Source organism: Cucurbitaria berberidis (assembly GCF_010015615.1).
Source record: "Cucurbitaria berberidis CBS 394.84 unplaced genomic scaffold K460scaffold_3, whole genome shotgun sequence".
Lineage (NCBI taxonomy): Eukaryota > Fungi > Ascomycota > Dothideomycetes > Pleosporales > Cucurbitariaceae > Cucurbitaria > Cucurbitaria berberidis.
In genome coordinates this window covers 2,620,639-2,641,871 of record NW_024468937.1, presented here as the reverse complement: position 1 = coordinate 2,641,871, position 21,233 = coordinate 2,620,639, and the positions used below count along the sequence as shown (strand labels likewise).

The window sequence follows — 21,233 nt, the reverse complement described above, 5'->3', positions numbered from 1 at the left end:
TACCCCTTCGGCAACCAACATTTGGGCCGAAAATATGCAACATGGGAGCTATGTGTGCCAGCCTTCACAGTAGCCGAAGGATTCCTACCGGGTATGTACGGCGTTCTCCACCATTGGAACGCGTACAAGGAGTTCAAGGCCGTCGAGTCGGCTCTCAAGCAATGCGAGCAGGTGATCAAGACGTGCATCGTGCCTGAGATCAAGAGCATGCTCAAGTGGGACCAGCAGAAAGAAGCTCAAAAGATTGAGCGAGATGCAAAAGCAGAGCGCGTCATCCTGATCGTCGAAGAAGATGAGGATGCTCCGAATGGTGCTGCGATCAGAAAGACCAGCACCAATATCCTTCAACATCCCGGTTTAGAGTCACATGGTACTCACAAACTCGAGGACTCGATCGCATACTTCCTCCCGAGCTTGATGCCTCATTGGCATATGGAGGGTGATGCCCTCGATCCCACGCTCGTGAGCGCCGCCCGTTCCCTGGGTGTGCGCCGTCCTCGACTCACGCCTGCGGCGGAGTTGAACCGTGTCCAAAAGCTCTTTGAGAACCCGTATGGAGACGAGTTCGAGCTCTTGAAGACGATGACCTTTGAGGAGGTCTTGCTATACTGCGGCCGACAAACAGAGCCGATAGAGGAGGACGAACGTCCTGAAGACACAATGTCTCAGGACGAAGAAGATGAGGACGAAGACGAGGAGGATGAGACTCCCGACGGCATGCACGTTGATTGGCAAGCAATCGACGAAATGCACGGAGAGAAGCGAAAGTTGCCGAAGAAGGCAGGCGACAGCTTCCTCCAGTATGTCGCACTGAAGAAGCGTACGCGCTTCAACCTCATGCTTCCTGCCCGTCCTGTTGGAAAGATTGACCATCCCGGGTATGCTCCTCTCGTGTCGGATGAAGCGACCACATCCATTTCCCTCGCCAACATTTATAAATGGATCTTCGCACCGGGTGCGACGTTCAACTGGGACCGAACCATGGTCGATGTACCTGTAGAAGCATCAATGTCTGCAGATACTGAGGCTATTACCTCAGTCGCTGGCCCGGACACCGTCGACGAAATGGATACGACTCCATGGGAACTCCCCGTAGAGGACATGCCTGACCTTTTGGAGTTCACTCCCAGCCCGCCACCTAAGTCAAGGAAGCGCAAGTCCATCGACGAAGGCTTGGAGAAGATTGAAGCAGTCGACACTCGCGACAACAAGCGATTGCGCAGGAGGAAAAAGCGCAAGTCCTTTTTTGGAGATGCGAACGAGAGCGACCACGAGAGCAATCCGCGGAAGCGTAAGTCCTGCGGCGAAGAAACGGAAGCAGTCGACACGCGAGACAACAAGCGTGTCAAATTGACTCCATAGAGCAAGGTCAGAGGCAAGGACAAGCGCTTTGTCCGGGGCAAGATGTCGCTTCCTTCCCGCTGGCGCACGAGGAACGCAGCGCCCCAGCAAGAAGCTCTGTCCTGAGGGGTCAGACACTGCTCGGCTTCAGTATCCTAGCAAAGCTACCATCGCCATTGAAACTTCGCTCAATCAAACCAACACACGCCGCCATCACTAGGCCAAGGAGGGAAACGTGAAGAAGGGCAAGGACACGAAGGAAAGGAAAATGAAGAAGGAACGATGAAGGGAGCTTGAGAAGGGAGGGAATCGGCAAGGCACAAGGAAAGGAAGGACCTATGCTTGCAAGATTTGCATTACTTATACATTACTTTTACTCTGCAACAGTTGTGGAGAAATTACAAAGAACTTCGCAAGACTCGGTTGTGCAGACTTTTGTGGCTGGTGATGTTGTGATGTTGTGCTTCATCGGGTCGAGGTGTCATGACTAATGTTAGATGACGTAATGGGAGCTTATGAGCCATGACGGTGTTGCAGAGGAAGGGTACGACGAGCAGTATTGTAGTGTTCCATGGTATCATATTAGCTATGGTATTCCTACAGGCGCTAAAGATCATTGCAAAAACGCCATAAGCCATATCTGATGTATGCGGGTATTCCCATTCCAATCCCATCCAATCCCATCCAGCATCATGGCAACCAGCACGATGTATCATCCATCATCCAGATCGTACAAGTTCCCAAATTTCATCGTCGTGAGAAGTATCCGCGTTGTTCCGGACGCGTTTACACGTCGCTGCAGTCCGATCGCGTGTTCCACGACGAATCCGAGTACACATTACAGGCATCCTAGACCTGACTCATGGAAGGACCACCGCGGCGCATACCGCGTAGGTTGGCACCGGAGCCGCGCCCGCTCATAAAGGAGAAGACGAGCGACGCGACGAAAGCGGCCCATCCGAACCATAAGAAGACGGTTGTGGCCTGAGCTTGACGGCAGTTCTTCTCGGTGTTGTGCGAGCTGTTCGTGACCTTGTTGGTAATAGTGTATGCCTGCAACTTGTTAGTACCACTTGAACGAAAACTAGCGAGACAATTGCATGACGTACGCTATTGGAGCAGCTGTGTGCGCCGAGATATGCGGGCATCGCAACGGCAGCGCAGAAGCCGAAGAGAACGCTGAGGCTGTCCATGGCGATGTCCACAACGGGGATGCTGAACTTCTCGATGAAAGAGGTAGGCAGGAAGTACAGCAGGGTGACTAGCCACCAGAGGCCGACGAAGAAAGAGTAGTTGACAATCGAAGTCGTGCCGTTTGTTGCGCGATGAATGTTGTTACCCATCAACGCGGTGACAATGACGGCGCAGAGCAACTTGCATTACTGTTAGCGACGCGTTTCGCACCGTGAGTGATGGGATGGATGCATACCTGCCAGCCGCGAAGGCCCATGGACAATGCTCGTGAAACCATTTTGACGGTAGTATGCGATTGTGTAGCGTGTTGTAGTGGGAGTGATGCGGGTATGCAATGGACAAAGACTCGAGGCTATCAAAGCGTCAGAATGCGACAGACGAAGGATGCGATGATGAGGGGAAGATTTTCAGGGCAAATGCAAAGAGGCGAGGCTTGGTGAATGATCTGCTCCGAGGGAGCTTCTGTAGCAAGTCAGCGGGAGGTAGCGGCATCGGCAGCGTCATGGCAGCGCGCCTACGTCACAGGACGCGCCCAGGTGAAATCGTCCCGCCAGCTGTGCGCCGACTGTTCCGGATTGGGCACACTTACAACGTGAGCCTGGCGTCGATCGCTTTGTTTAGCTTTTGCGATATGGTAGTAGTGGTAAGAGACTTTGCGAAGAATGTAGGAACGACTTCAGAGCGAGCAGCCGTGTTTCTATTGATTTCAACTGATAAAGGCTGTGAACATGGTTGCTCCGCCGTCGTGCTCGTTACTGTGGCAGCGATGATGCGGCCCACGCAGGGATCAACGTCCTCCCCCCCAAGACGCCCACCACAACCCCTTCGATCACCCTACCGGTTCGCCACATTTCAGACCAGACTAACTTATTTCCCCGGCCGAGCTACTGCAGTCAACGACGTAGAACGCACGCGCATGACACACCCATTACCCTCCCGGAACATCGGCACCATAGGGACGTCCTTCTTGAGGACTCGGAAAAAGCGTCTTCCCGAGGCAAGACGTGGTGGTGTCATGAAGAAAAGCGTGCCAGATCGACGTGATCGTCATGGTTTGCGCCCAAATGAGGCCTGTTGCTGGGCTGGGTGAGGTGAGGTGTTCCGTTGCGGTTTGCATATTAAGCTCGAGGGGTTGCGTATTAAGTTCGAGGGCCACTGGCCAGTCAAGCTGCTGGGAGAGGGTGTCACGGCAACCACCACGGAAACAGCGCTTGTGTCAAGAGTTCTGGGCTTGGGACACGATCTCAAGCTGTACAAAGGACAGCCCTGAGTCAACTTGTAAGGATGGCGTAATCTTGAATGAACTGTTTTGACTGTCAAGTTCGCAGAACTTTGTTCATGTAGTAAAAGTACAAATGAGCATTCTCTTTCGAGGTCAGTCTCTTGTTTGTGATAATAACTCATAACAAAGTAACTTCGTATTCGACAAAAGGTTTTCTCATGGCGAAGCTCGAAGAGTCGTAAAATTAACCGTCTGAAGAATAGATTTGTTCAATTCATAGTAAACAAATCTAGGCTTTCTTGTTATGGCAGATGCATTGTAAGCTTGCCCTTGTCCTATACTATCGCCCTTCTACCAATCAAAAAAAGGTCCTTTGAGAACCCTGGTATCGTACCAGGAAGTAAACATCACTTCAATGCCACTAAAACACATGATTCATAAAGATAGATCCAATTGAAACTACACTACACTCATCCATTCCTACTAATATGTTCAGCCCGTATCTGTATTGCAAAGACAAGAATCTCAGTCTAGGCGACTTTTAAAGGCGGCTCGTCACTCAATCCATCGCCACCGAAGCAGGAGGATATCCTAACAATCAATCTTCGACCTGTCTGACAACTGACGAGCAGTCTGTCAACACCCTCCCATACCATTGACTCGGCTTTGGGAAGGTGGGTGAGGGTCGGTCAGCTATCTACTCGAGGCTTGCAAGTCATGACTATTTACAAGAGTCCTTTGGATGTCACATAGGCTGAAGGTGTGAGTAGACTAGTTGTGGTGATGAATTGGCAGCTTTCACGGCAGTACGGTGACCTGCTCCTACGACGAGGCTGAAACAACGGAGCGCGACATCCATGGTATACGTTTCGAGCACGTCTTGTAGAGGCCGTCATGAAGGTAGCCTGCTACAGAGTAGCCCTCATTCGGTAGATTTGGACTAGCAAGGAAGACTTATATGGCTCCAAGTCGCGTTGCTCTGAATAAAGAGTTCAGTTCCTCAGACTTGAGATGCACGTCTGACGCCCAAGGGATGCAGAATTGCTTGCGACCGAGTATCTAGGCTTGTACCAAGTACGTACCATTTAGAACTGCAATTAATCAGTATGCTCAGCCTCCACGCGTTCTATCATAACAACCATCGTGACCAGCGCGTTTTGTACCTTGTAGATGGATGCATGTCATGATGGCCTCTATCGGGCTTTTCTAGTCTTAGGTTGTGAATCAATGCCTCGAGATCAGTCCGCCTCGCCTTGCGATCTTGCTTACGCTGTGAGCCCCTCCTAAACGCGGCTTGGCTGTTGTATACACCCAAGTTCTGCAGAGACGCTTATGGCTCTTGCGAGGGGATAATGTGGATTTGTGGTACAGGCTGTTACTGCCACCTGCGGGGTGTTTGCGCCTTGGTCGGGGTTGCGTACAGCTTTCCCGTGGAGGAGCGTGATTGCCGCTGACACTCGAGTCCATCCTTCGGCCTTGCGACCTCGACAAGGAGACAAGGAGGCCCGAGGAAGCTTCGTAGAGTGCTGAGCGCTGGTAGTTGTAGAGCCCTGGTTCGCATTGCTCCAATGTGACGCTGCAGTTGTATTTGTCATGATATGAGCTCGAAGGGAGTATCTGCTAGACAGCGCGGGGCGTTCGAGTCTGCGGCGGACATGTTGTGCATGCGATGGATGCGATCAAAGCTCGGCGTAACTCCAGATGTAGGGGATGCTGTGAGGCGAATGGGTACGCGGGTTCTTGGAGGCTAGCTGTCGTAATCGAAGCGGTGCTAGAGGGGCGTCTTGAGTGTTTGGCGTCTGGGTGATGCTGGGGGTCATGTGGGGCGAAGTAATGGCGGAAAATCGAGGGGAAGGCCGAAAGGTGCAGAAGAAGGAGAGCCTGGCCAGGAAGACAGCTCAGTAGGGTGCATCTGGGAGGCACAGAGCTTGTCATTACCTCCACAGTAGTCTGTTTGCGGGTGTGAATGTCGATGGCAGTCGTCTAGGCCCCCAGGTGTGAGCTATGGCCGGCCAGACTTTCCTTCCTGGCAACCAAATTACCTGCATCACCAAGCAGACAACCCCTGAACATCACCTGTCTACATCTTCATCCAAGGTAAAGGCAGGCCTTAGTTGCCCCTCTTCCCCTGACAACATTACCTGTCGCCAAGCTCACGGCTGCTGTTGGCTATGGTCGCCCCCCAAGCACACCAGCGTGTTGTTGCCTCGAGCTCCAACGACCTCCCAATGGGCTTGCGCGCGCGAGTATCACACCCCGCAATACACCCGCAACAAATATCCTAGGAGAGTTTCTTATACCACTCTACCACCGGCGACCATCCTTCTCTTTTTGAATCCTTGCCCGTAGGTGTGTGTGGTTCTGGCTGACCACCTCGAGGACAGGGCGCGAAACGCACAACCGCAGCAACCAACAACACCCCCTCCTCACATCTCGCCGGAGTCAACAACCCATTCTAGACGGACGGACTTAGCTATCCTTCATAGAGGAACCCCCCTCCCCGCTTACGATCGAGATGAGCATCACGATGCGGAGACTCAACAAAGGCCTCGGCGAATTGCGCAGGCGGCGGCACACCAAGCACACCGGACCGGCCTATACTATTGTGGGACAACTCTTATGCATCAGAGAGTATCGCGTCGACAGGGAGACAAGCCATAACAACGGCAGAGAGCTAGCTTAGCCGTACGTTGCGAACCACAGCCGGTGGCCCTGCATATCAGACCCGCTCGTTCATCGGTAACGTGAGCACGGCTTCGCAAAATGATGAATTGGTCCGTAGTAAACCAACATACAAACTGCAGACATGTTTTTTGGAATACACAATGAGCCGGCGAGCTCACTGCTGGCTCTTCATCCTCCAACTTCGTTGTCTGGGCAATGGAATGCGGATGGCTTCAAAGCAACATATGAAGATCTTTTCTTGTCAACAGGACAGTCGTATGATGCGTTTCTTGCACGGGAGATTAGCGGCAGCGATGGCCACCCGAGCGTGCACATCGCTAACTGAAGATCCCGAGAGCTTGGCCGTTCAAATTAACGTTAATGCTATGCAGGAAAATGCGGGGTTGACGAGCATTCCTCGCAGTTCTGGGCCTGACAATCTGCACAACCGAGAAGCTGATCCTTTCCAGCAGCATGTCGTGCTCGTGTGATAGGCACCAACACAAGACGCATTGTAGCACCCTAGGGAATGCAGACGGGGAACACCTCGCGAACCATGTAGGAGGCTTGCGCAGTATCGTCCGCATTTAGCTTCAGGGACGGCTTTGCAATCGAATTGGTATAGTTGTAACAACGACTAGTCCATTGGCGAATGGGGCGACTCGAGGATGTAGGATCTTTGCATCGAGCGGGGCAAGCCGCTGCTGCAGCATCCAGCAGCTAAGAGCTTGACGTCCTGTGTGAGGTGATCCAAGGGGCGCGTGATCCCCTCCAGGGCTGAACTGACGGGCGTACTGCTCAAGGCCTATTTGCTACGGACATAGCAGGCCTGGGATCCGATTGAGGGCGCTTGAAGCGAAGCAGAATGGCGTGCAGCAAGCATAAAGCCCTGAAAGAGATGGGGTGTCATTCGACGGGCCCAACCGAGTCCAGACGGAAGAAATGAGGGGTTCAGTCAATAACCGGCCCTAGAAGGCGACCCCGGCTCATCGCAGATCGGCAGCTGAACAGGGAGACATCGATGGAAATTTGTTGAGGTTGATGGAAAACCGTGTGGTGAAGGATGGTTACGAGAGGTTTGACGGGAACTGATGATTCGATGGCACCGGCCCTGTCCCGCGGGCTCAGCAATTTGCAGGTGTTCGCCTTATGCATGCACGGCTAGCCACAGTTGGTCAAGCTGTCTCCGCATTTTACTGCGCAGACCACCCAGAGCCCCTGATCCTTGGCCAGCCGTGTGAGCTGCAGAAGCCTCAAAGGCGTTGGATGTCTGCGTGTTTCTGGCTTCCGTCTGATCCTCTGTAATGAGTGTCTTGCCTCGAGATCCTCCTCCTGTCCAGCTGGCAGCCAACCATCGACTGCCTTTCGGATCGCCATAAGCTGGTCGCGCTCCTTTCGTCGTTGCCAGTTCATCCCCTGATCTAACAACGCGTGCGGAGCTGCCTAGTGTGACCTGCGTCGACTGTCTCCAGCGTTTCGAACCTGCGCCAAGGGCATACCCTCCAGCTAGCAGTCTGGTTATCGTGGACGTCCACCTTTTCGTTCATATCCTTTTCCTCTGTCGCTCGGGACACGGGGCGACAATGTGCTCGCTCTAGTAGTCGCGTGTTCTTCCTCCGAACACTGACCCTCGATCTATCGGGACAGCCTTGGGCATTTAGAGCGTGGCGCTTTCCCCACTCTTAGGTTTAGGAGCGCTCCAGCTGATCACCGACCTGTGTAATCTTATGCGAAGACCGATGCCATAGTGTGTCGTGTTCTCGTTCGACATTCTCCGCAAGAAAGACTAGGGATAGACTGGTTCAAGAATTTGGCGCTTGGTTTGCGTTTTTGAGGTATGTTGTCGTCGAATCGGATCGAGTTTGCCAACGCGGCATCGCATCGCTTGGGCTTACTCCGTTGCCAGTTACTTTCCGAATCGATTTGTTCTGCTAGAAAAATACCGCTGTCATTGTGGAATAGAGCTTGCCTGGTATGTTTCCCCCCCGCTTCAACCTCTCTGCGTCGTTGAGCTTGCCGCGACTCTGGGCGGCGGAATCCAACAGACGCTCTTTTGTCTCGCGTCGTAGGAGGCCGCAGGTGTATGGAAGGACATGGCGCTGACCGAGATCGATAGGATACACCGCTTGTCGTATTGATAGATTCCTTTCAAGCCTCGGTACCTGGGTCGTCGGCTTGATTCTCGATAGACATTTACCCTATTATTCAGGTAAGCAGGGACGGCCTTTCTTTCTCACCATCGCTACAGTCCGTTTCTGAATTCCCTTCTCGTCTCTACCGCTTTTCTGGATCGCTTTCGCTGTGTAAGGGGGTGTTTTGGAGAGTGTGGACGCGGGGTGTCGGGCGTTGGGGCGTGTGAGGGTGCGGAGAAGGAAGGCCGATTGCCAGCTATCTCAAGCCCTGCACGTATGCTCAGCCGTTAAAGAGTCCTGCCGTTCTTTCAGGGGGGTTATGCATCTGGTTTGTAGGAGCAGACTGTGTGTCGTCTCGATATGGCCCTGCTCCCGATGTTGTGTGTGTTGAAGGGAGGCAGCACAGCAAAAGCTCCATGAACGTCACGACGAGGAACAGGGCTATATCATCATTGCACGGAGGCTCTGTAGGATGGATGCAAGCCTCGATGTAGTCTCTTTCTACTTTCCATTCTCTATCTACCCATGTACCTTGCTAAAATGCACCTTGGACGACAGTAATTGCTAAAGCTCCTGAGCCCTGACGCTCCTGCCACACCGACATCATCGACGACGAGCCCATCAAACGCTTGAAGGCGGCACTCGAGCCACCTGACTATCACCGCCCCCGTGCTGGCCCTCACCGCCCAGTGCTGGCCCATAAAATCCCCGCTGCTGGTGCCATTTGCTCCTTCCTTCCTCCTCCTCCTTCTCCCCACACTCGGCCATACCTTTCTCAATCATTCCCATTTCAGCATCATCAATTCGTCTTCTCACTCTACTTCTGCTTATAGGAGCAGCTTCCCCACAGTTCGCTGCAGTCTCTTGAACCTCCTGTGGCACCGCATAGGTGAGATCACTCGCTAGGCACGCGGCACACTACCTGTCTACTACCCCTCCTCCGAGCTGGTGTCTCTCTTTCTCTCTCTCTCTCTCTTCCCACTCCACCTCCACCTCCACCTCCTCCACTTCCTCCACCCCCAAGCTAGTATCTCTCTTCCTACGCCTCCTACCACCTACACTTTGGCATCTGCAAGCTGCAAGCTACGAGCTGCGACGACGACTTGGTCTCTCCCAGCATCCGTAGACGGTGCCGGCCTCTCCATCGACCTGCTTCATAGCGGCACCACTCCGCTGAAGTAACCAACAGGTAAGTCTCGCTGGATTACTTCGAATCAACAACACCGCGAGCCTCGCTTGCCTTTTGCTAGCCTTCCTCTTGTCATACACTTCTTCCTATCCATCTGCAGCACCTTCTGTCTATCCCGACAACCTCGTCATTTGCGTTGTCATACTCGTCAAGTCGCAATATCACATTTCTCTTTAGAGTCCCCTAACACCAAGAGCACACTAACACTAGTTCTAGAAGGCGACTTGGCCCCTACAGAGCGTCATCCGTTTCATCAGCTATTGGCAATACGACTGTCAAGACCTCTTCGTGCCAAACAGCCGTAGTCTCAGCATTGGACATATCAATACTCTTGAACGAGGGTCGAGCTTTCCGGCTTAGCTCAGGTACTATCTTCAACAGAAATCTACAGATCAGGTATGTTCTACCCATCCACCTCCTATCTACGTTCTTTCAACATCCCCCGTCTACGTTCCTTCAACACCCCCCCTCTACGTTCTGTTGACACCCCCTGCCTACGTTGTTTTGGCACCCCGATTACGTTCTGCGACACTCACTGTCTACGTTTTTTCAACAGCCTACATTATCTACGACGACTGAGCTGTATTTTTACCCCGCACGCGCGCTTATACCTTTACCTCTCTCACTATTGTTACCCCGCTATTGCCGCTTCGTCCTTAGTATGTCCGTGCTGAATGACTAGGCGTTTGCCTCTACAGGTGACTATTCATTTCCAACATACGGCCAACCTAGACAACATCTATTCTTGCATACCTTGCTACAGTCCCAAATATTTCTACTGTGTGCAACACGTACTTCCTCTGTGAAGATTCTGTGCTAGTAGACGCCGACATATTCATTCTATTTCTATTAGATTTCAAGGTCAGTTTCACATTTTTCCTGTTGTTACCTTGAATTTTGAGATTGATCTGACGGCATCAAGACCAGATAACTCCTACATGAGTTCCAACAGCTACAAAGGCGGCTTGACCGTCGGCGGGTCAGCTCTCGAGAAGTCGAAGTTGCAGCTGCGCCGCCCCACGCCTGACAGCGATGTCTTGGCATCGAGCGACGATGACCGTGAGCACGTGCCTACAGTCGTTCGTCCAACGCCCGGCGGATATCCTGGTGGTAGGCGCCCCTCTTCTGGCTGGCTCCAAGACATACAGCCCAACCGCAAGTTCTCCCTGCCATCAGTGTCGTTTGCCGGGTCACAGCCCACCACGCCGAGCATCGAGCTGCCGCAGCAGTCACGACCAGGCACCTCCGCATTCCAGTGGAACACAGCGAGCTTCACGTCCGGTCAGTCCAACATTCGATTCAAGGACGTGTTGCCTTCCCCTACGTCAGGTCACGCACCAAACGACAAACCACTTCCCTCGCCAACTAATATCGAGGGCGACGAAGGCATCGGCTTTCTCTTGAACCAACAAAATTCTAACCCCCTCCGTAAATCTGTTCGATCCCAGTCCTATAGCATAGGTCAAGGCGATATTGAAAACAGTCCGGTCGGCCAGTTCTCTGCTGCTCGTTTGCGATCTGGGGTGCGACATCGACCTTCCAAGCCGAGTCTTCTTGGCGAATCCGCTATCGGTCTTTCGCAGCTTCGTGAAGACGAAGCTGACGAAGTTGAGTCTTCTAACGGTTCAGAACACGGTGTACGCCTGCCCACCGGATACTGGGAGCGTGAACAGAAGCAAGCTCTCTTGAAGCAAGCCGCTGTGGAAAACGCCCGTGCCCGCAATCGAGCTACATCTAGCGGTTCGCCAGTCTTGCAACAGCGTCGCAAGACCACTGCAGGTTTGCGCAACGTCGCCTACGGCAGCACTACTGAGTACGCAATCGAAGAGCTCGACGACCCAGTAGCCACCATGAACCATCCAACCCTGACTCTCACCCGCCGCTTCAGCGAACACGTCTCCGGCCTCGGGCGCGAGCAGGAAGTGGACATCATTGACAGCCCCCGCAAATGGACAACTGGCAACATTCCACCCATCACCGTGGATGCTCTCGGTCGTCGACATTCCTTCGCTCACTACGGTGGGTACAACCCGTCTCTGCCTCTGCCGACTCTGGGCCACACGCGGGAGGAGGACGAAGATATCATGTCTCCCCGCCAGTCATCCCAATCCCCCGAGGAGACCGAGCCATTTGATGCTTCTGCCTACTTCACCGGCTACGGACCTGCTTCCCGTGCCATCAACTCCTCTGCTATCTCAGCGGCTCATCCTGATCCAATTGTCCCCAACACGGCCATGTCTGCTGGCAATCCTTATGCTGTACCGCATGTCCTTGGCCGTCCAGGTCGTCGTCTCTTTGTGGTCACTTTCAAGTGTTCTCGAGCGGATATCTATTACCTCTATGACAACACAGGTCTGGAGATCCGTCGTGGTGACCTCGTCATCGTCGAAGGCGACCGTGGATGTGACCTTGGCCAAGTCACGCACGCCGATGTGAGCCTGGAAGACGCCAAGAAACATAAAGCTGAGGCTAACGAAGAACACTTCCGCTGGCTTGTTATGTTCTCGCAGTACTCCCTTGCCGGAACCTCGAACGATTCTGGTATGCTCGGTGCCCTTGCCCGTGCTAATGGATTCCCCAATCCTATGAGTCGATCTCAACTTACTGGCATGGGTGCTCAACAGGAGCAAGACGCAAAGCCCAAGATGATCAAGCGTCTTGCCCAGCAGCACGAGATCATGGCTCTCCGCGACAAGGAGGGATCGGAGGCGAAATCAAAGCGCCTCGGAGCTCAGAAGGCTGCCGACCACAAGTTGCCGATGGAGATTCTGGATGCCGAGTATCAAGCGTGAGTCTGCCAACCTTCGTGCCGCTGCCATATGACTAACATCCTCCAGCGATTACCACAAGCTTACATATTTCTACTATGCCGAGTCCTATGTCAACTTCAACGATTTGGTTACGGACCTCTTCAAGCAGTACAAGGTCCGCATTTGGATGTCAGCTGTCAATCCAGCATCAGTCGTAAATCCAGCAGGCTTGACGCAAATCCCACCACCTTCTGCGATCGGCCCTGGAGCGATCTTGAACTCAAACACCGCCAACGCCCCTCTCAGTGTCGGTCCTGGCTTTGGGTCCAACAACCATCGTTCCGGCGAGCAGTATAGTAAGTGCTATTGTTGAGCCTTTACCTAACAGTTTGGGCTTCAGCTAACATTGATCAGGTCGAGGACGCAACAACGTCTCATACGCCAACTATGATGACGGCTATGGCGCTTTCTCTCATCAGTTGCCTAGCTACCCTCCCCCTCAACCTGCGTATAACATGCCACCATGGGCTCATGGCCAACAGCTCGCCCCCCAGATGTATGATCGCTATAGCCCGTATGCGATGCAGGCCGCCGGCGGCTACCCAAACGCGACTGCGAGTGGTAGCCCAATGAACTACGGAGCTTACTACCCGCCCACGACGTACGCTCCCTCGCCCGCCTACAACATCGCCTCGAGCGGTCCGTCGTACCGTGGAGGCTACCAGGCTACGACTGCCTATGCTGCTTCTCAGTCGTACACTTCCACCGCTGGCCCGTCTTACGGCCACTATACCACTTCTGGTGCTGGCGCTGGGTATCCCTCATCTGGAGCCAGTTATTCCAACGCATACGGAAACGCCTCGTACAGCTCCAGTACTACAACTGGCGCAAACCTCGGCACCTCCGGCGGTTACGGCAATGGCTACACGGCAACTTCTGTACCTTCCTACAACGCTGGCTACGATACTGCCTTCTTGACAGCCATGCACAACCTGTCCTTTGGTGCCAAGTAAGCTTGTAGTCTTTCAAGACTAGATGGTCCTAGTCAACAGGCTAGTGCTTGCAGTGCTCCCGGACATACTCACCAATGACGGCTTCACAGTTCTCCACTCCACAAACATTGTCACTTTGCCTGTAAAAGCGAGTCCTGCGATTCCTGCGATTCCTGCGATTCCTGCGATTCCCACTATATCAGCTATGAGTCCACGGCTGATCTCATCATGGTTTTTTTTCGGCGACGACAACTGACCCGGCGAGGACAGTAACTATACTATCTATGGCTGCTGATACTGCGATAACAACAGCTGCGACAATCATGAGCAGGCTGATGATGGTATATTGCGATTGCTTTCTGTGATTTCTTTCGGCGACGACAGCTGGCTCGGCGAGTACAGTCACCATACTATCCATGGCTGCAGATACTGCGGTAGCAACAACTGCAACAGTCTCGAGCAGGCTGACGATGGTATATTGCGATTTCTTTCTGTGTGTGTGCTTCATTTCCTTACCTCAAAATTTCTCAATTTTACTTTTCTTCACGGGGGCCAGATCGTGGCTTCTACCCCTATATGCATCAGGGGATATGGATGGACAACTATTAGCTTATGCATGCCTTATATAGATATATGCCCATGGCGAAAATGACAACCTTCTGGGCCAAATAATCCTTCACTGCCAGTGATAACAACAAGAGACAACTTTGATTTGTGGTCAGCCCACTCAAAACAGCCCTGGAGATGGAATGGGATCGGTTAATTTAGTAATTTTCAAGTAGTCTGTGTATTTGCGCTCTAATGTATTTCTATGTTGCAACTATATAGATGCATGAGGCTGTTCAGGCTTCGCGATGTGCTCTTAGAGGAAGTGTCCTGCGATTGTGCGGACACTGTTAGTAACGTTGTAGTGAGAAGTCTGCACCCTGCCATGTAAAATAGCAGTGCATTCGAGCAGTTCACCCAATACCTGACTGCGCTACTTGCCAGGTCTCTTTTAGAGGATTGTACTCTACATACGCGAGCCTTTGAGCTTACTGATGTTGCGCCTTCCTTTCCTAATACACGTGCCCTCACCTCACCACACATACTCCGTGCATATATACAACTTCTACCGGAACATGGCACGACGACGTGTGCAACCGCCAGTGCAAGACGCCACTCAAGGCAGACGGGCCCGTGCTAAAGATGCCGAATCCGAAGACGATGCATCGAAGGCTGACAGCCAGTGAGTACTACAGGAAACCGATGTAAGAAGCGTGTATTCACAACGTACACAGACAGATACTCGCATTGCGTCCACTACTCAAGAAGCCCAAAGGTGGCGATAAGGAAGTTGAGCACTTTCGCGAAAAGGTTACCGCCGATCAGGAGCAGCTTAGAGCTCTGCTCGAGCAGCGAATGCACCAGGCGTAAGTATCACGTCCAAGTGCAACAACACTCCCATTGGTTTGACTCGATGACTGATAGAGGGACCTGATGTAGAGAGGAGGAGGAAGCGCGTCGTCGCTACGAAATCGCTGCTACGATCATGGAAGCTCTTGAGACTCCAAACCAAGCCATCCAAGGCCAAACACCAACCTTAGGAGGCACCAAGATCGCTAGCAATACAGCCTACGCCTCTGTATCCGATGTCCTGAAAGCGTCCGAGGGCCTCATCGTAGAGTATCAGAGGCTCGATAACATAATCAAGGGTTTGCGAGACGAGCGCACGGAGTCCGTTGCAGATACATGGAAGCAGAATCTCGACGAGACGGAGAAGCAGCTGAAGATGGGAGCAAGGGTGGCGCTGAGGAATGTAAAGAAGGTGCTTGGAGCTGATACTGAGGGCGAGGAACTAGCACCAGTGGATGAGGATGGAGACGAGAAGATGGAGGGAGTAGTGGGCGAGGCGGAGACAGAGACAGAGCTGAACTATGAGCTGCACAGGAGCTTGAGGTATGCGGAGAGGGGTGTCAAGAGGATGGTCAAGGGGCTTCCGAACGATGAAGTTGCCTAGGTACTGACCTCCTGCATCGCATCGTATTGCATGGCATCACAGTATGTTGTTCGAAGGATGTGCAAAGCTATCAGCAAGGGTTCTCATGAGAGCTTAACGTAACTAAGAACGATCGATACTTGCTTTAGAAGCCTTTACAGTGACTTGACTGCAGACATTACTTCACTGAATTCAGCTGTCATTCTAGCATCTGCCAACTGATGAGTACAATCTGAGTCAACTAAACGACCGTCACACACTCACTAGAACGACAAGTAGAGACCGTCTGCTTATAATCGACACGGAATTTGGACAACTCCTAGGTTCAGCTGCGTCAATCTTTCAAATATGCATCAATCTACAAAGAATTCAATGCCAGGTTTTTGGGGAGATTTTTTTAGCTACTGATCAAATAACTCTTAATGAGCGTTGGTTTACTGGCTCGCGCCGGGGTACTCGTGTGGAGAGTGTGTTGGCCTTGTTCACCAGTTCTGCCGGGATTGGCAGGGTTAGTTTGAAGATGCTTACATAATAATGGAAAAGACTCCACTATTTTCGCCAAGGCGCGCTACACACTTCGCTAGACTTTTCCCCATCGTCACAAAATTCCCAGCAACGACAACGTCGACAACCAACTAACCAACAGTCAAGGTACGCTCTGCTAGACACGCTGAACTCTACATTTGACGACCTTTACTAACACAAACCAGATGGGTGCCCTCAAGTGTAAGCCCGCCAGAACCCCGCAGCCACGGCCTGCAGCTAATTTGCGCCAGATGTCGAGGAACTTCAGAAGAAGAAGCAGTCGGATATGATGCGCTTTCTGATGCGCGTTCGCGTACGTATATTCAATTGAGCCAAAGGTCGAACTATGCTAACGTTTCCATAGTGCTGGGAGGTATGAATCACAAATCCTGGACTGCGGTCCTCGTTGGTGTACTCGTTGAACATTGCTGAGAGTACATTGATAGCTTCGCCAACTGAAGGTCATCCACCGCGCCAGCCGCCCGTCGCGCCCGGATAAGGCTCGCCGCCTCGGATACAAGGCCAAGCAGGGCTACGTTATCTACCGCATCCGCGTCCGCCGTGGAGGTCGCAAGAGGCCCGCGCCCAAGTACGTCCCGTAGAGGCCTTGAGAGAGGAACGCAATGCTAACAATATGTGCTTAGGGGTGCTACCTATGGTATGCTTCGCACGCTCGATGTCGCGGTCGGAATCAGAGAACTAACAATTCGTAGGCAAGCCCACCAACCAGGGTATCAACCAGCTCAAGTACCAGCGTTCGCTCAAGTCGACTGCTGAGGAGCGTGTCGGCCGCCGCTGCGCCAATCTCCGCGTGCTCAACTCGTACTGGATCAACCAGGATTCTACGTACAAGTACTACGAGGTCATCCTCGTCGACCCCCAGCACAAGGCCATCCGCCGTGATCCCCGCATCAACTGGATCGTCAAGCCCGTCCACAAGCACCGCGAGAGCCGTGGACTTACCGCCACCGGCAAGAAGAGCCGTGGTCTTGGCCGTGGACACAAGTTCAACAACACGACTGCTGGCAGGAGGAAGACGTGGAAGAGGCACAACACTCTGTCCCTCTGGCGTTACCGCTAGATGTGTTGAGGGTGTGGTGTGTGTGGTGGAACGTCTGGTCGTCGATTTCTTCAAGCGTATTGACTGGCGTGAATGGAAAAGGATATCCTGGGCTGTGTAGCTTCCGCCTGGCATGATGATGGCTGGTCAGGATTTTCAAAATGAAATACCATGGATTCATGATCTCTATGAACAAGCATATCAAGGGCATCATTGCATTGTGAAGTAACCTCATCATCTGCATATGAACATGGCCTCTCTCTGGCCAAGTGGCACTCTATAGGCCCGACTGCTAATAAGATGTGGGTGCTGTAGATTCAAGGGAGCATGATTGGGTATTCCCCCCACCCCATGTCGAGTATATTGGCTTTGGCTGGGGTAGCTGACCGGTGGTGGGCTGCATGGTGAGATGGCAGCACGACGTCAGATTGTTTTTTGCAACCACACACACACGTGCTTCTTGTCGTCGTCTAGATGAAAAGATATGTCGCTCACACAGCTTGAGTGTTATCTGCGTATGGGGGTTCCAAGGTCATCTTCCAAGTTCAAGGATTATGGCTGTCGGTTTTGGTGGGGGGCAGACTAGGATATTGCTGCTAAGGGTGCGAGTGAGCGTTGCCGTGGCCTCGACGCACGCCAAAACACAGCAGCCCAACCGACAACACCTGCACCTCAGCCAACACGGCAAGCGAGCAAAGAGAGCTCCAATAGCCGCGACGGGTGGGCATTCTCTTCTACAAATCAGTGACGCCATGCGGCTGACAACCTGACCTTGTCTAGAGTTCGGCTGCTGCAGCATTCCAGCTTTACTTGCACCATGCCCCGACGTCCACGCGCACGGCCGACTATCATCTGAGCGGCACCGCCTCGCTCGACAAGGACAAGAGGCCAGGCAGTGAAAGGGCAGACTTGTTGGTGACTGCACAGCGGCTGTGTCTGCCTGTTGAAGGTGATCATACCTAGGCAGAGTCGTGTCGCCAGCGTCCAGCCCGCATCTTCACCAAGCCTCTTCGCACAACCACCACCGCTGCCGCCGCCATGGTCAAAGCCGATCCCACGCGAAATTACTATGCCGACCTTAAGATCTCGGCCAACGCAGGCGAGAACGAGATCCGCAAAGCCTTTCGCACGCTCGCGCTGCAGTACCACCCAGATCGTAACCCGGGACGCGAGGTCGAGTTCGTCGTCAAATTCCAAGAAATCCAGGCTGCCCATGAAGTGCTATGCGACTCGGCACAACGAGCAAAGTACGATGCTGAGCGGAGGAAATACCGCAATCTGAATATTCCTACCAACACGCCCAATACACCGAGAACGAGACCCCCACCGCCTCCACGTAATGCCTACACGACAACGACCCCCAGCGGCTCCTACTACCGCCCCCCTCCCCCAAAGCCAGCTCAGCAGCCGCAGCGTCCTCCACCGCCGCAACACCATAACACTTTCAACAGTGGCGCCGACAGGTTCACCAGCAAGAACTTCCGCCCGCCGCCCACGGCACAGCGACCGGATACGAGGGCCAAGGATGCAGAGGCTCGAGCCAATGTCTTCACGGCATGGCAGAAGATGAAGCAGCCCCGTGCCGAGGAACCGCGACAGTACAGTCCAGGCGCTCAAGGCAGTCCTCAGGGCAACCCTCATAATGCCCAGAACAACCCGAATGGCACACCTTTTGGCCGCACCCAGAGCACGAGGGCACCTTCGTCAAGACAGGGATTCAACCCAGCAACACCAGGCGCTGATGAAGGCCAGGCACGGTCGTCGTATAGGAACTATGCCCGTCCTGCTCCAACGCCGCCCACCGCTACCCCTTCGCCTCGTCCATCATATCCCACGAGAGACACAGACACCACCGATGTGCCCTACTCGGAAGCGAACCGCGTGCGAACACCGTATTATTCCAACACGGGAGGAGAGCGGACCTCTATGTTTGAGGGCCTGGGAAGGTCTGCCAGCGTTCGCAATTCACCAACACATCGACGAAGTTCTTCGCAAGATTCCTCAGGTGCTCACTCTGACTCCGGCCGAAGGCAGCAGCGGAGTTCGTACAGCGGGAAGTCTACCAAACAGTTCCCTCAGATGTACCCTGACTCGAGCGATGAAGAGTCCGAGCCGGAAGTCTTCCATGTAGGCAACAAGCACCGAGGGCCTCCTCTGCCGCAAAAAACTACACATCCACCACCAGCACCATCGTGGAGCCAGGAACAGTTCAAAACTCCTCAGCAGAGTCAGCAGAGCAAACACGCAACAGGAAATTTGCCGAATAGTTTCAAGAGTAGAAGTGAGGAGAGTATCAACATCAAATTCTCACCTTCGGACTGGCATGGCAAGTTCGAAGGCAGCGCTGACTATTTTGCACCTAACATGCAAAAGACGTCTAATAGTAGAGGTAGAACCTCGCCGACTCGGGGTCGACCATCTCAGCGGACTGCTTCGGAGCGAAATCCATTCCTCAATCAGCCTCAAGTACCGCCTCCGGTTTCGCCTTTTACGCAACCGCTGTCGCAAGCACAGTCCTATCCCATACCTCCACCTCCTCCTGGGCCTCCACCTAATGTGAAATTCCCGCCCCCTCCCAGTGCTGGGGCTCAAGCCGCAAAGTTTAGCCAACAAGCTTGGAAAGATACTTTTAAGGATCCTAATTGGGTTTATACGGATTCTAAAGAGACTTCTCCTCGTCGTGCACCAGAAGCCACTAAGCGACCCAAAGCTGCCCGTAAGCCTTCTGTGCCCCAGAATGGGGCCCCGAGGACACAAGATAAGCCTGATACATCGCGGCCAAAGTACCAGGCCTTTGCGCAGGAGGCGGCGAATGGCGACGGTGATGCGATGGACATTGACTCGAGCACACCCCCTATCCCTAAACCCATGAAAGGAGGAATACGTACAGCGCCTGCATCGCCCAAGATCAACACGGCAGCCGGCATAGGTACAGTGCCAAATGGCTCTGCTACCGCACCTTCGTCTGCTACAAGTGCGAGACCTCCGGTTCTAGGCCTGAACGGTCTCTCGGGCATTGCAAACGTGGAACCATTTCAAGCGCCACAAAACGGCGGTATTGGGTTAGATGAACTCAAGGACACTCTTCCGTTCCCTTCACAATCTGCCAGCTCCCATCCCACGAAGCCCAACACTGCTCAGAAGTTGAAGTACCCTGAGATGCCAACAGCGCCTCCTCTACCAGCCAAATTGGATCAGAGCTCAGCCGACCAGTATTTCCATCGTATGGAATCGTATATCAAAGCATACAAGAACTACTGCAAAGCACTCACTGCCCATTTCGTTGCAAGAAACACCGAGCTTGAACAGCTTGATGATCACTTTATCCACCATCGTGGCGAGACGACCAAGAAGCTCGGTTTCGCTAGTTACCTGGCCAAGATGAGGGAAGACGAAGAGGTTATGGAGACGTGGAAGCTGGCGCAGGAGAGGCATATCAATGCGCTTCAACAATGCGAAGAAGTCCGCCACAAGACTATCAAGCTGTACCAGACTCTTCAGCTCTAAAGATGGCTGTTAGATGTGCAAATGTGCTGACATTGCAGTAGAGCTGATAGTCTGCAGGGCGATTCTAGTTGTAGTGGCGAAAAGGGTGTTGGCCAAGAGGAAGAGAGCGCTCTCAAGCGAAGCCTTGTTAGTTCTCGGCGACGAGGATCTACTTCCTTCACCGCCCGAATATCGGGGCTCTTTGGTACGTCTCACATATGGACACCAACGATCGCGGACATGGCCATGATGTCAGCGACATCGACCCCTAAACCTCAAGCTTTGTTGCTCAGGAAAAAGAAAGTGCGTGTTCATAGCTAGCGAGGCGTTTGGGTGCCAACTTTCAGATATACCCGAGGCATCTGAGATTCCTTGGCTTTGGTTTTTGCGCCTATTCAGGTGCTTGTTGGATAAGCGCGTCTACGTAGTATAGGTAACATAATGAAGCTGATGCAACAGCCTGAGAGGGATCAAGCCTTACACCTGTGGTCTCCTGGTGAAGTGGAGTCCGCAGACGTCGTGTTACAGCCATCGAGTGTACTTTGTGCTTCTGTGCTTCTGTGCTTCCATAAAGGATGCTCGGGCGACTTATACACTACAGAGTTTCTGCCCCTTTCGCTAAAGCGTGTCAGCTCAGCTTTCCCCATGTACCCTCTCAATATAGTTACGCGATTCAGCCTGGTTAATTGAAGGCGGACGC

The 21,233-nt window shown here is 53.0% G+C and overlaps 7 protein-coding genes across 7 annotated transcripts; 6 read left to right on the top strand and 1 right to left on the bottom strand.

The window, feature by feature from the left end:
- Positions 1 to 592: 592 nt before the first annotated feature.
- Positions 593 to 1,781, top strand: K460DRAFT_366313 (uncharacterized protein). Its single transcript, XM_040933343.1, has one exon. The coding sequence runs from the start codon at positions 661 to 663 to the stop codon at positions 1,360 to 1,362; it is 702 nt and encodes a 233-aa protein (XP_040787994.1). The 5' UTR covers positions 593 to 660; the 3' UTR covers positions 1,363 to 1,781.
- A 134-nt stretch (positions 1,782 to 1,915) lies between these two features.
- Positions 1,916 to 3,266, bottom strand: K460DRAFT_366311 (uncharacterized protein). The gene is made up of 4 exons (XM_040933342.1): positions 3,125 to 3,266; positions 2,771 to 2,997; positions 2,451 to 2,714; positions 1,916 to 2,394 (listed from the first exon to the last, which is right to left on the bottom strand). The coding sequence occupies exons 2-4, from the start codon at positions 2,810 to 2,812 to the stop codon at positions 2,191 to 2,193; spliced, it is 510 nt and encodes a 169-aa protein (XP_040787993.1). The 5' UTR covers positions 2,813 to 2,997; positions 3,125 to 3,266; the 3' UTR covers positions 1,916 to 2,190.
- On the top strand, positions 2,778 to 4,054 carry K460DRAFT_108923 (uncharacterized protein). Its single transcript, XM_040926539.1, has one exon. It carries the CDS (start codon positions 2,870 to 2,872, stop codon positions 3,623 to 3,625), a length of 756 nt encoding a protein of 251 aa, XP_040787992.1. The 5' UTR covers positions 2,778 to 2,869; the 3' UTR covers positions 3,626 to 4,054.
- Positions 4,055 to 10,680: 6,626 nt separating this feature from the next.
- Positions 10,681 to 13,505, top strand: K460DRAFT_281921 (uncharacterized protein; the record flags this gene model as incomplete). Its single annotated transcript, XM_040928533.1, has 3 exons — positions 10,681 to 12,530; positions 12,580 to 12,848; positions 12,907 to 13,505. The coding sequence occupies 3 exons, from the start codon at positions 10,681 to 10,683 to the stop codon at positions 13,503 to 13,505; spliced, it is 2,718 nt and encodes a 905-aa protein (XP_040787991.1).
- Positions 13,506 to 14,605: 1,100 nt separating this feature from the next.
- On the top strand, positions 14,606 to 15,661 carry K460DRAFT_395090 (uncharacterized protein; the record flags this gene model as incomplete). The annotated part of the gene is made up of 3 exons (XM_040936031.1): positions 14,606 to 14,712; positions 14,765 to 14,896; positions 14,970 to 15,661. The coding sequence occupies 3 exons, from the start codon at positions 14,606 to 14,608 to the stop codon at positions 15,481 to 15,483; spliced, it is 753 nt and encodes a 250-aa protein (XP_040787990.1). The 3' UTR covers positions 15,484 to 15,661.
- A 511-nt stretch (positions 15,662 to 16,172) lies between these two features.
- Positions 16,173 to 17,068, top strand: K460DRAFT_376856 (60S ribosomal protein L15; the record flags this gene model as incomplete). Its single annotated transcript, XM_040934925.1, has 4 exons — positions 16,173 to 16,188; positions 16,239 to 16,300; positions 16,434 to 16,580; positions 16,706 to 17,068. The coding sequence occupies 4 exons, from the start codon at positions 16,173 to 16,175 to the stop codon at positions 17,066 to 17,068; spliced, it is 588 nt and encodes a 195-aa protein (XP_040787989.1).
- A 1,017-nt stretch (positions 17,069 to 18,085) lies between these two features.
- On the top strand, positions 18,086 to 20,554 carry K460DRAFT_376855 (uncharacterized protein; the record flags this gene model as incomplete). Its single annotated transcript, XM_040934924.1, has 1 exon — positions 18,086 to 20,554. The coding sequence occupies one exon, from the start codon at positions 18,086 to 18,088 to the stop codon at positions 20,552 to 20,554; it is 2,469 nt and encodes an 822-aa protein (XP_040787988.1).
- Between the last annotated feature and the right edge of the window lie 679 nt (positions 20,555 to 21,233).

Coding starts and splice junctions, on each gene's coding strand:
- K460DRAFT_366313 (XM_040933343.1), top strand. CDS start 661: ATGTCTCAGGACGAAGAAGATGAGGACGAAGACGAGGAGGATGAGACT.
- K460DRAFT_366311 (XM_040933342.1), bottom strand. CDS start 2,812: ATGGTTTCACGAGCATTGTCCATGGGCCTTCGCGGCTGGCAG. Junction 2,715..2,770: donor TGGGCCTTCGCGGCTGGCAG/GTATGCATCCAT, acceptor CAGTAATGCAAG/TTGCTCTGCGCCGTCATTGT. Junction 2,395..2,450: donor CACACAGCTGCTCCAATAGC/GTACGTCATGCA, acceptor AACAAGTTGCAG/GCATACACTATTACCAACAA.
- K460DRAFT_108923 (XM_040926539.1), top strand. CDS start 2,870: ATGGACAAAGACTCGAGGCTATCAAAGCGTCAGAATGCGACAGACGAA.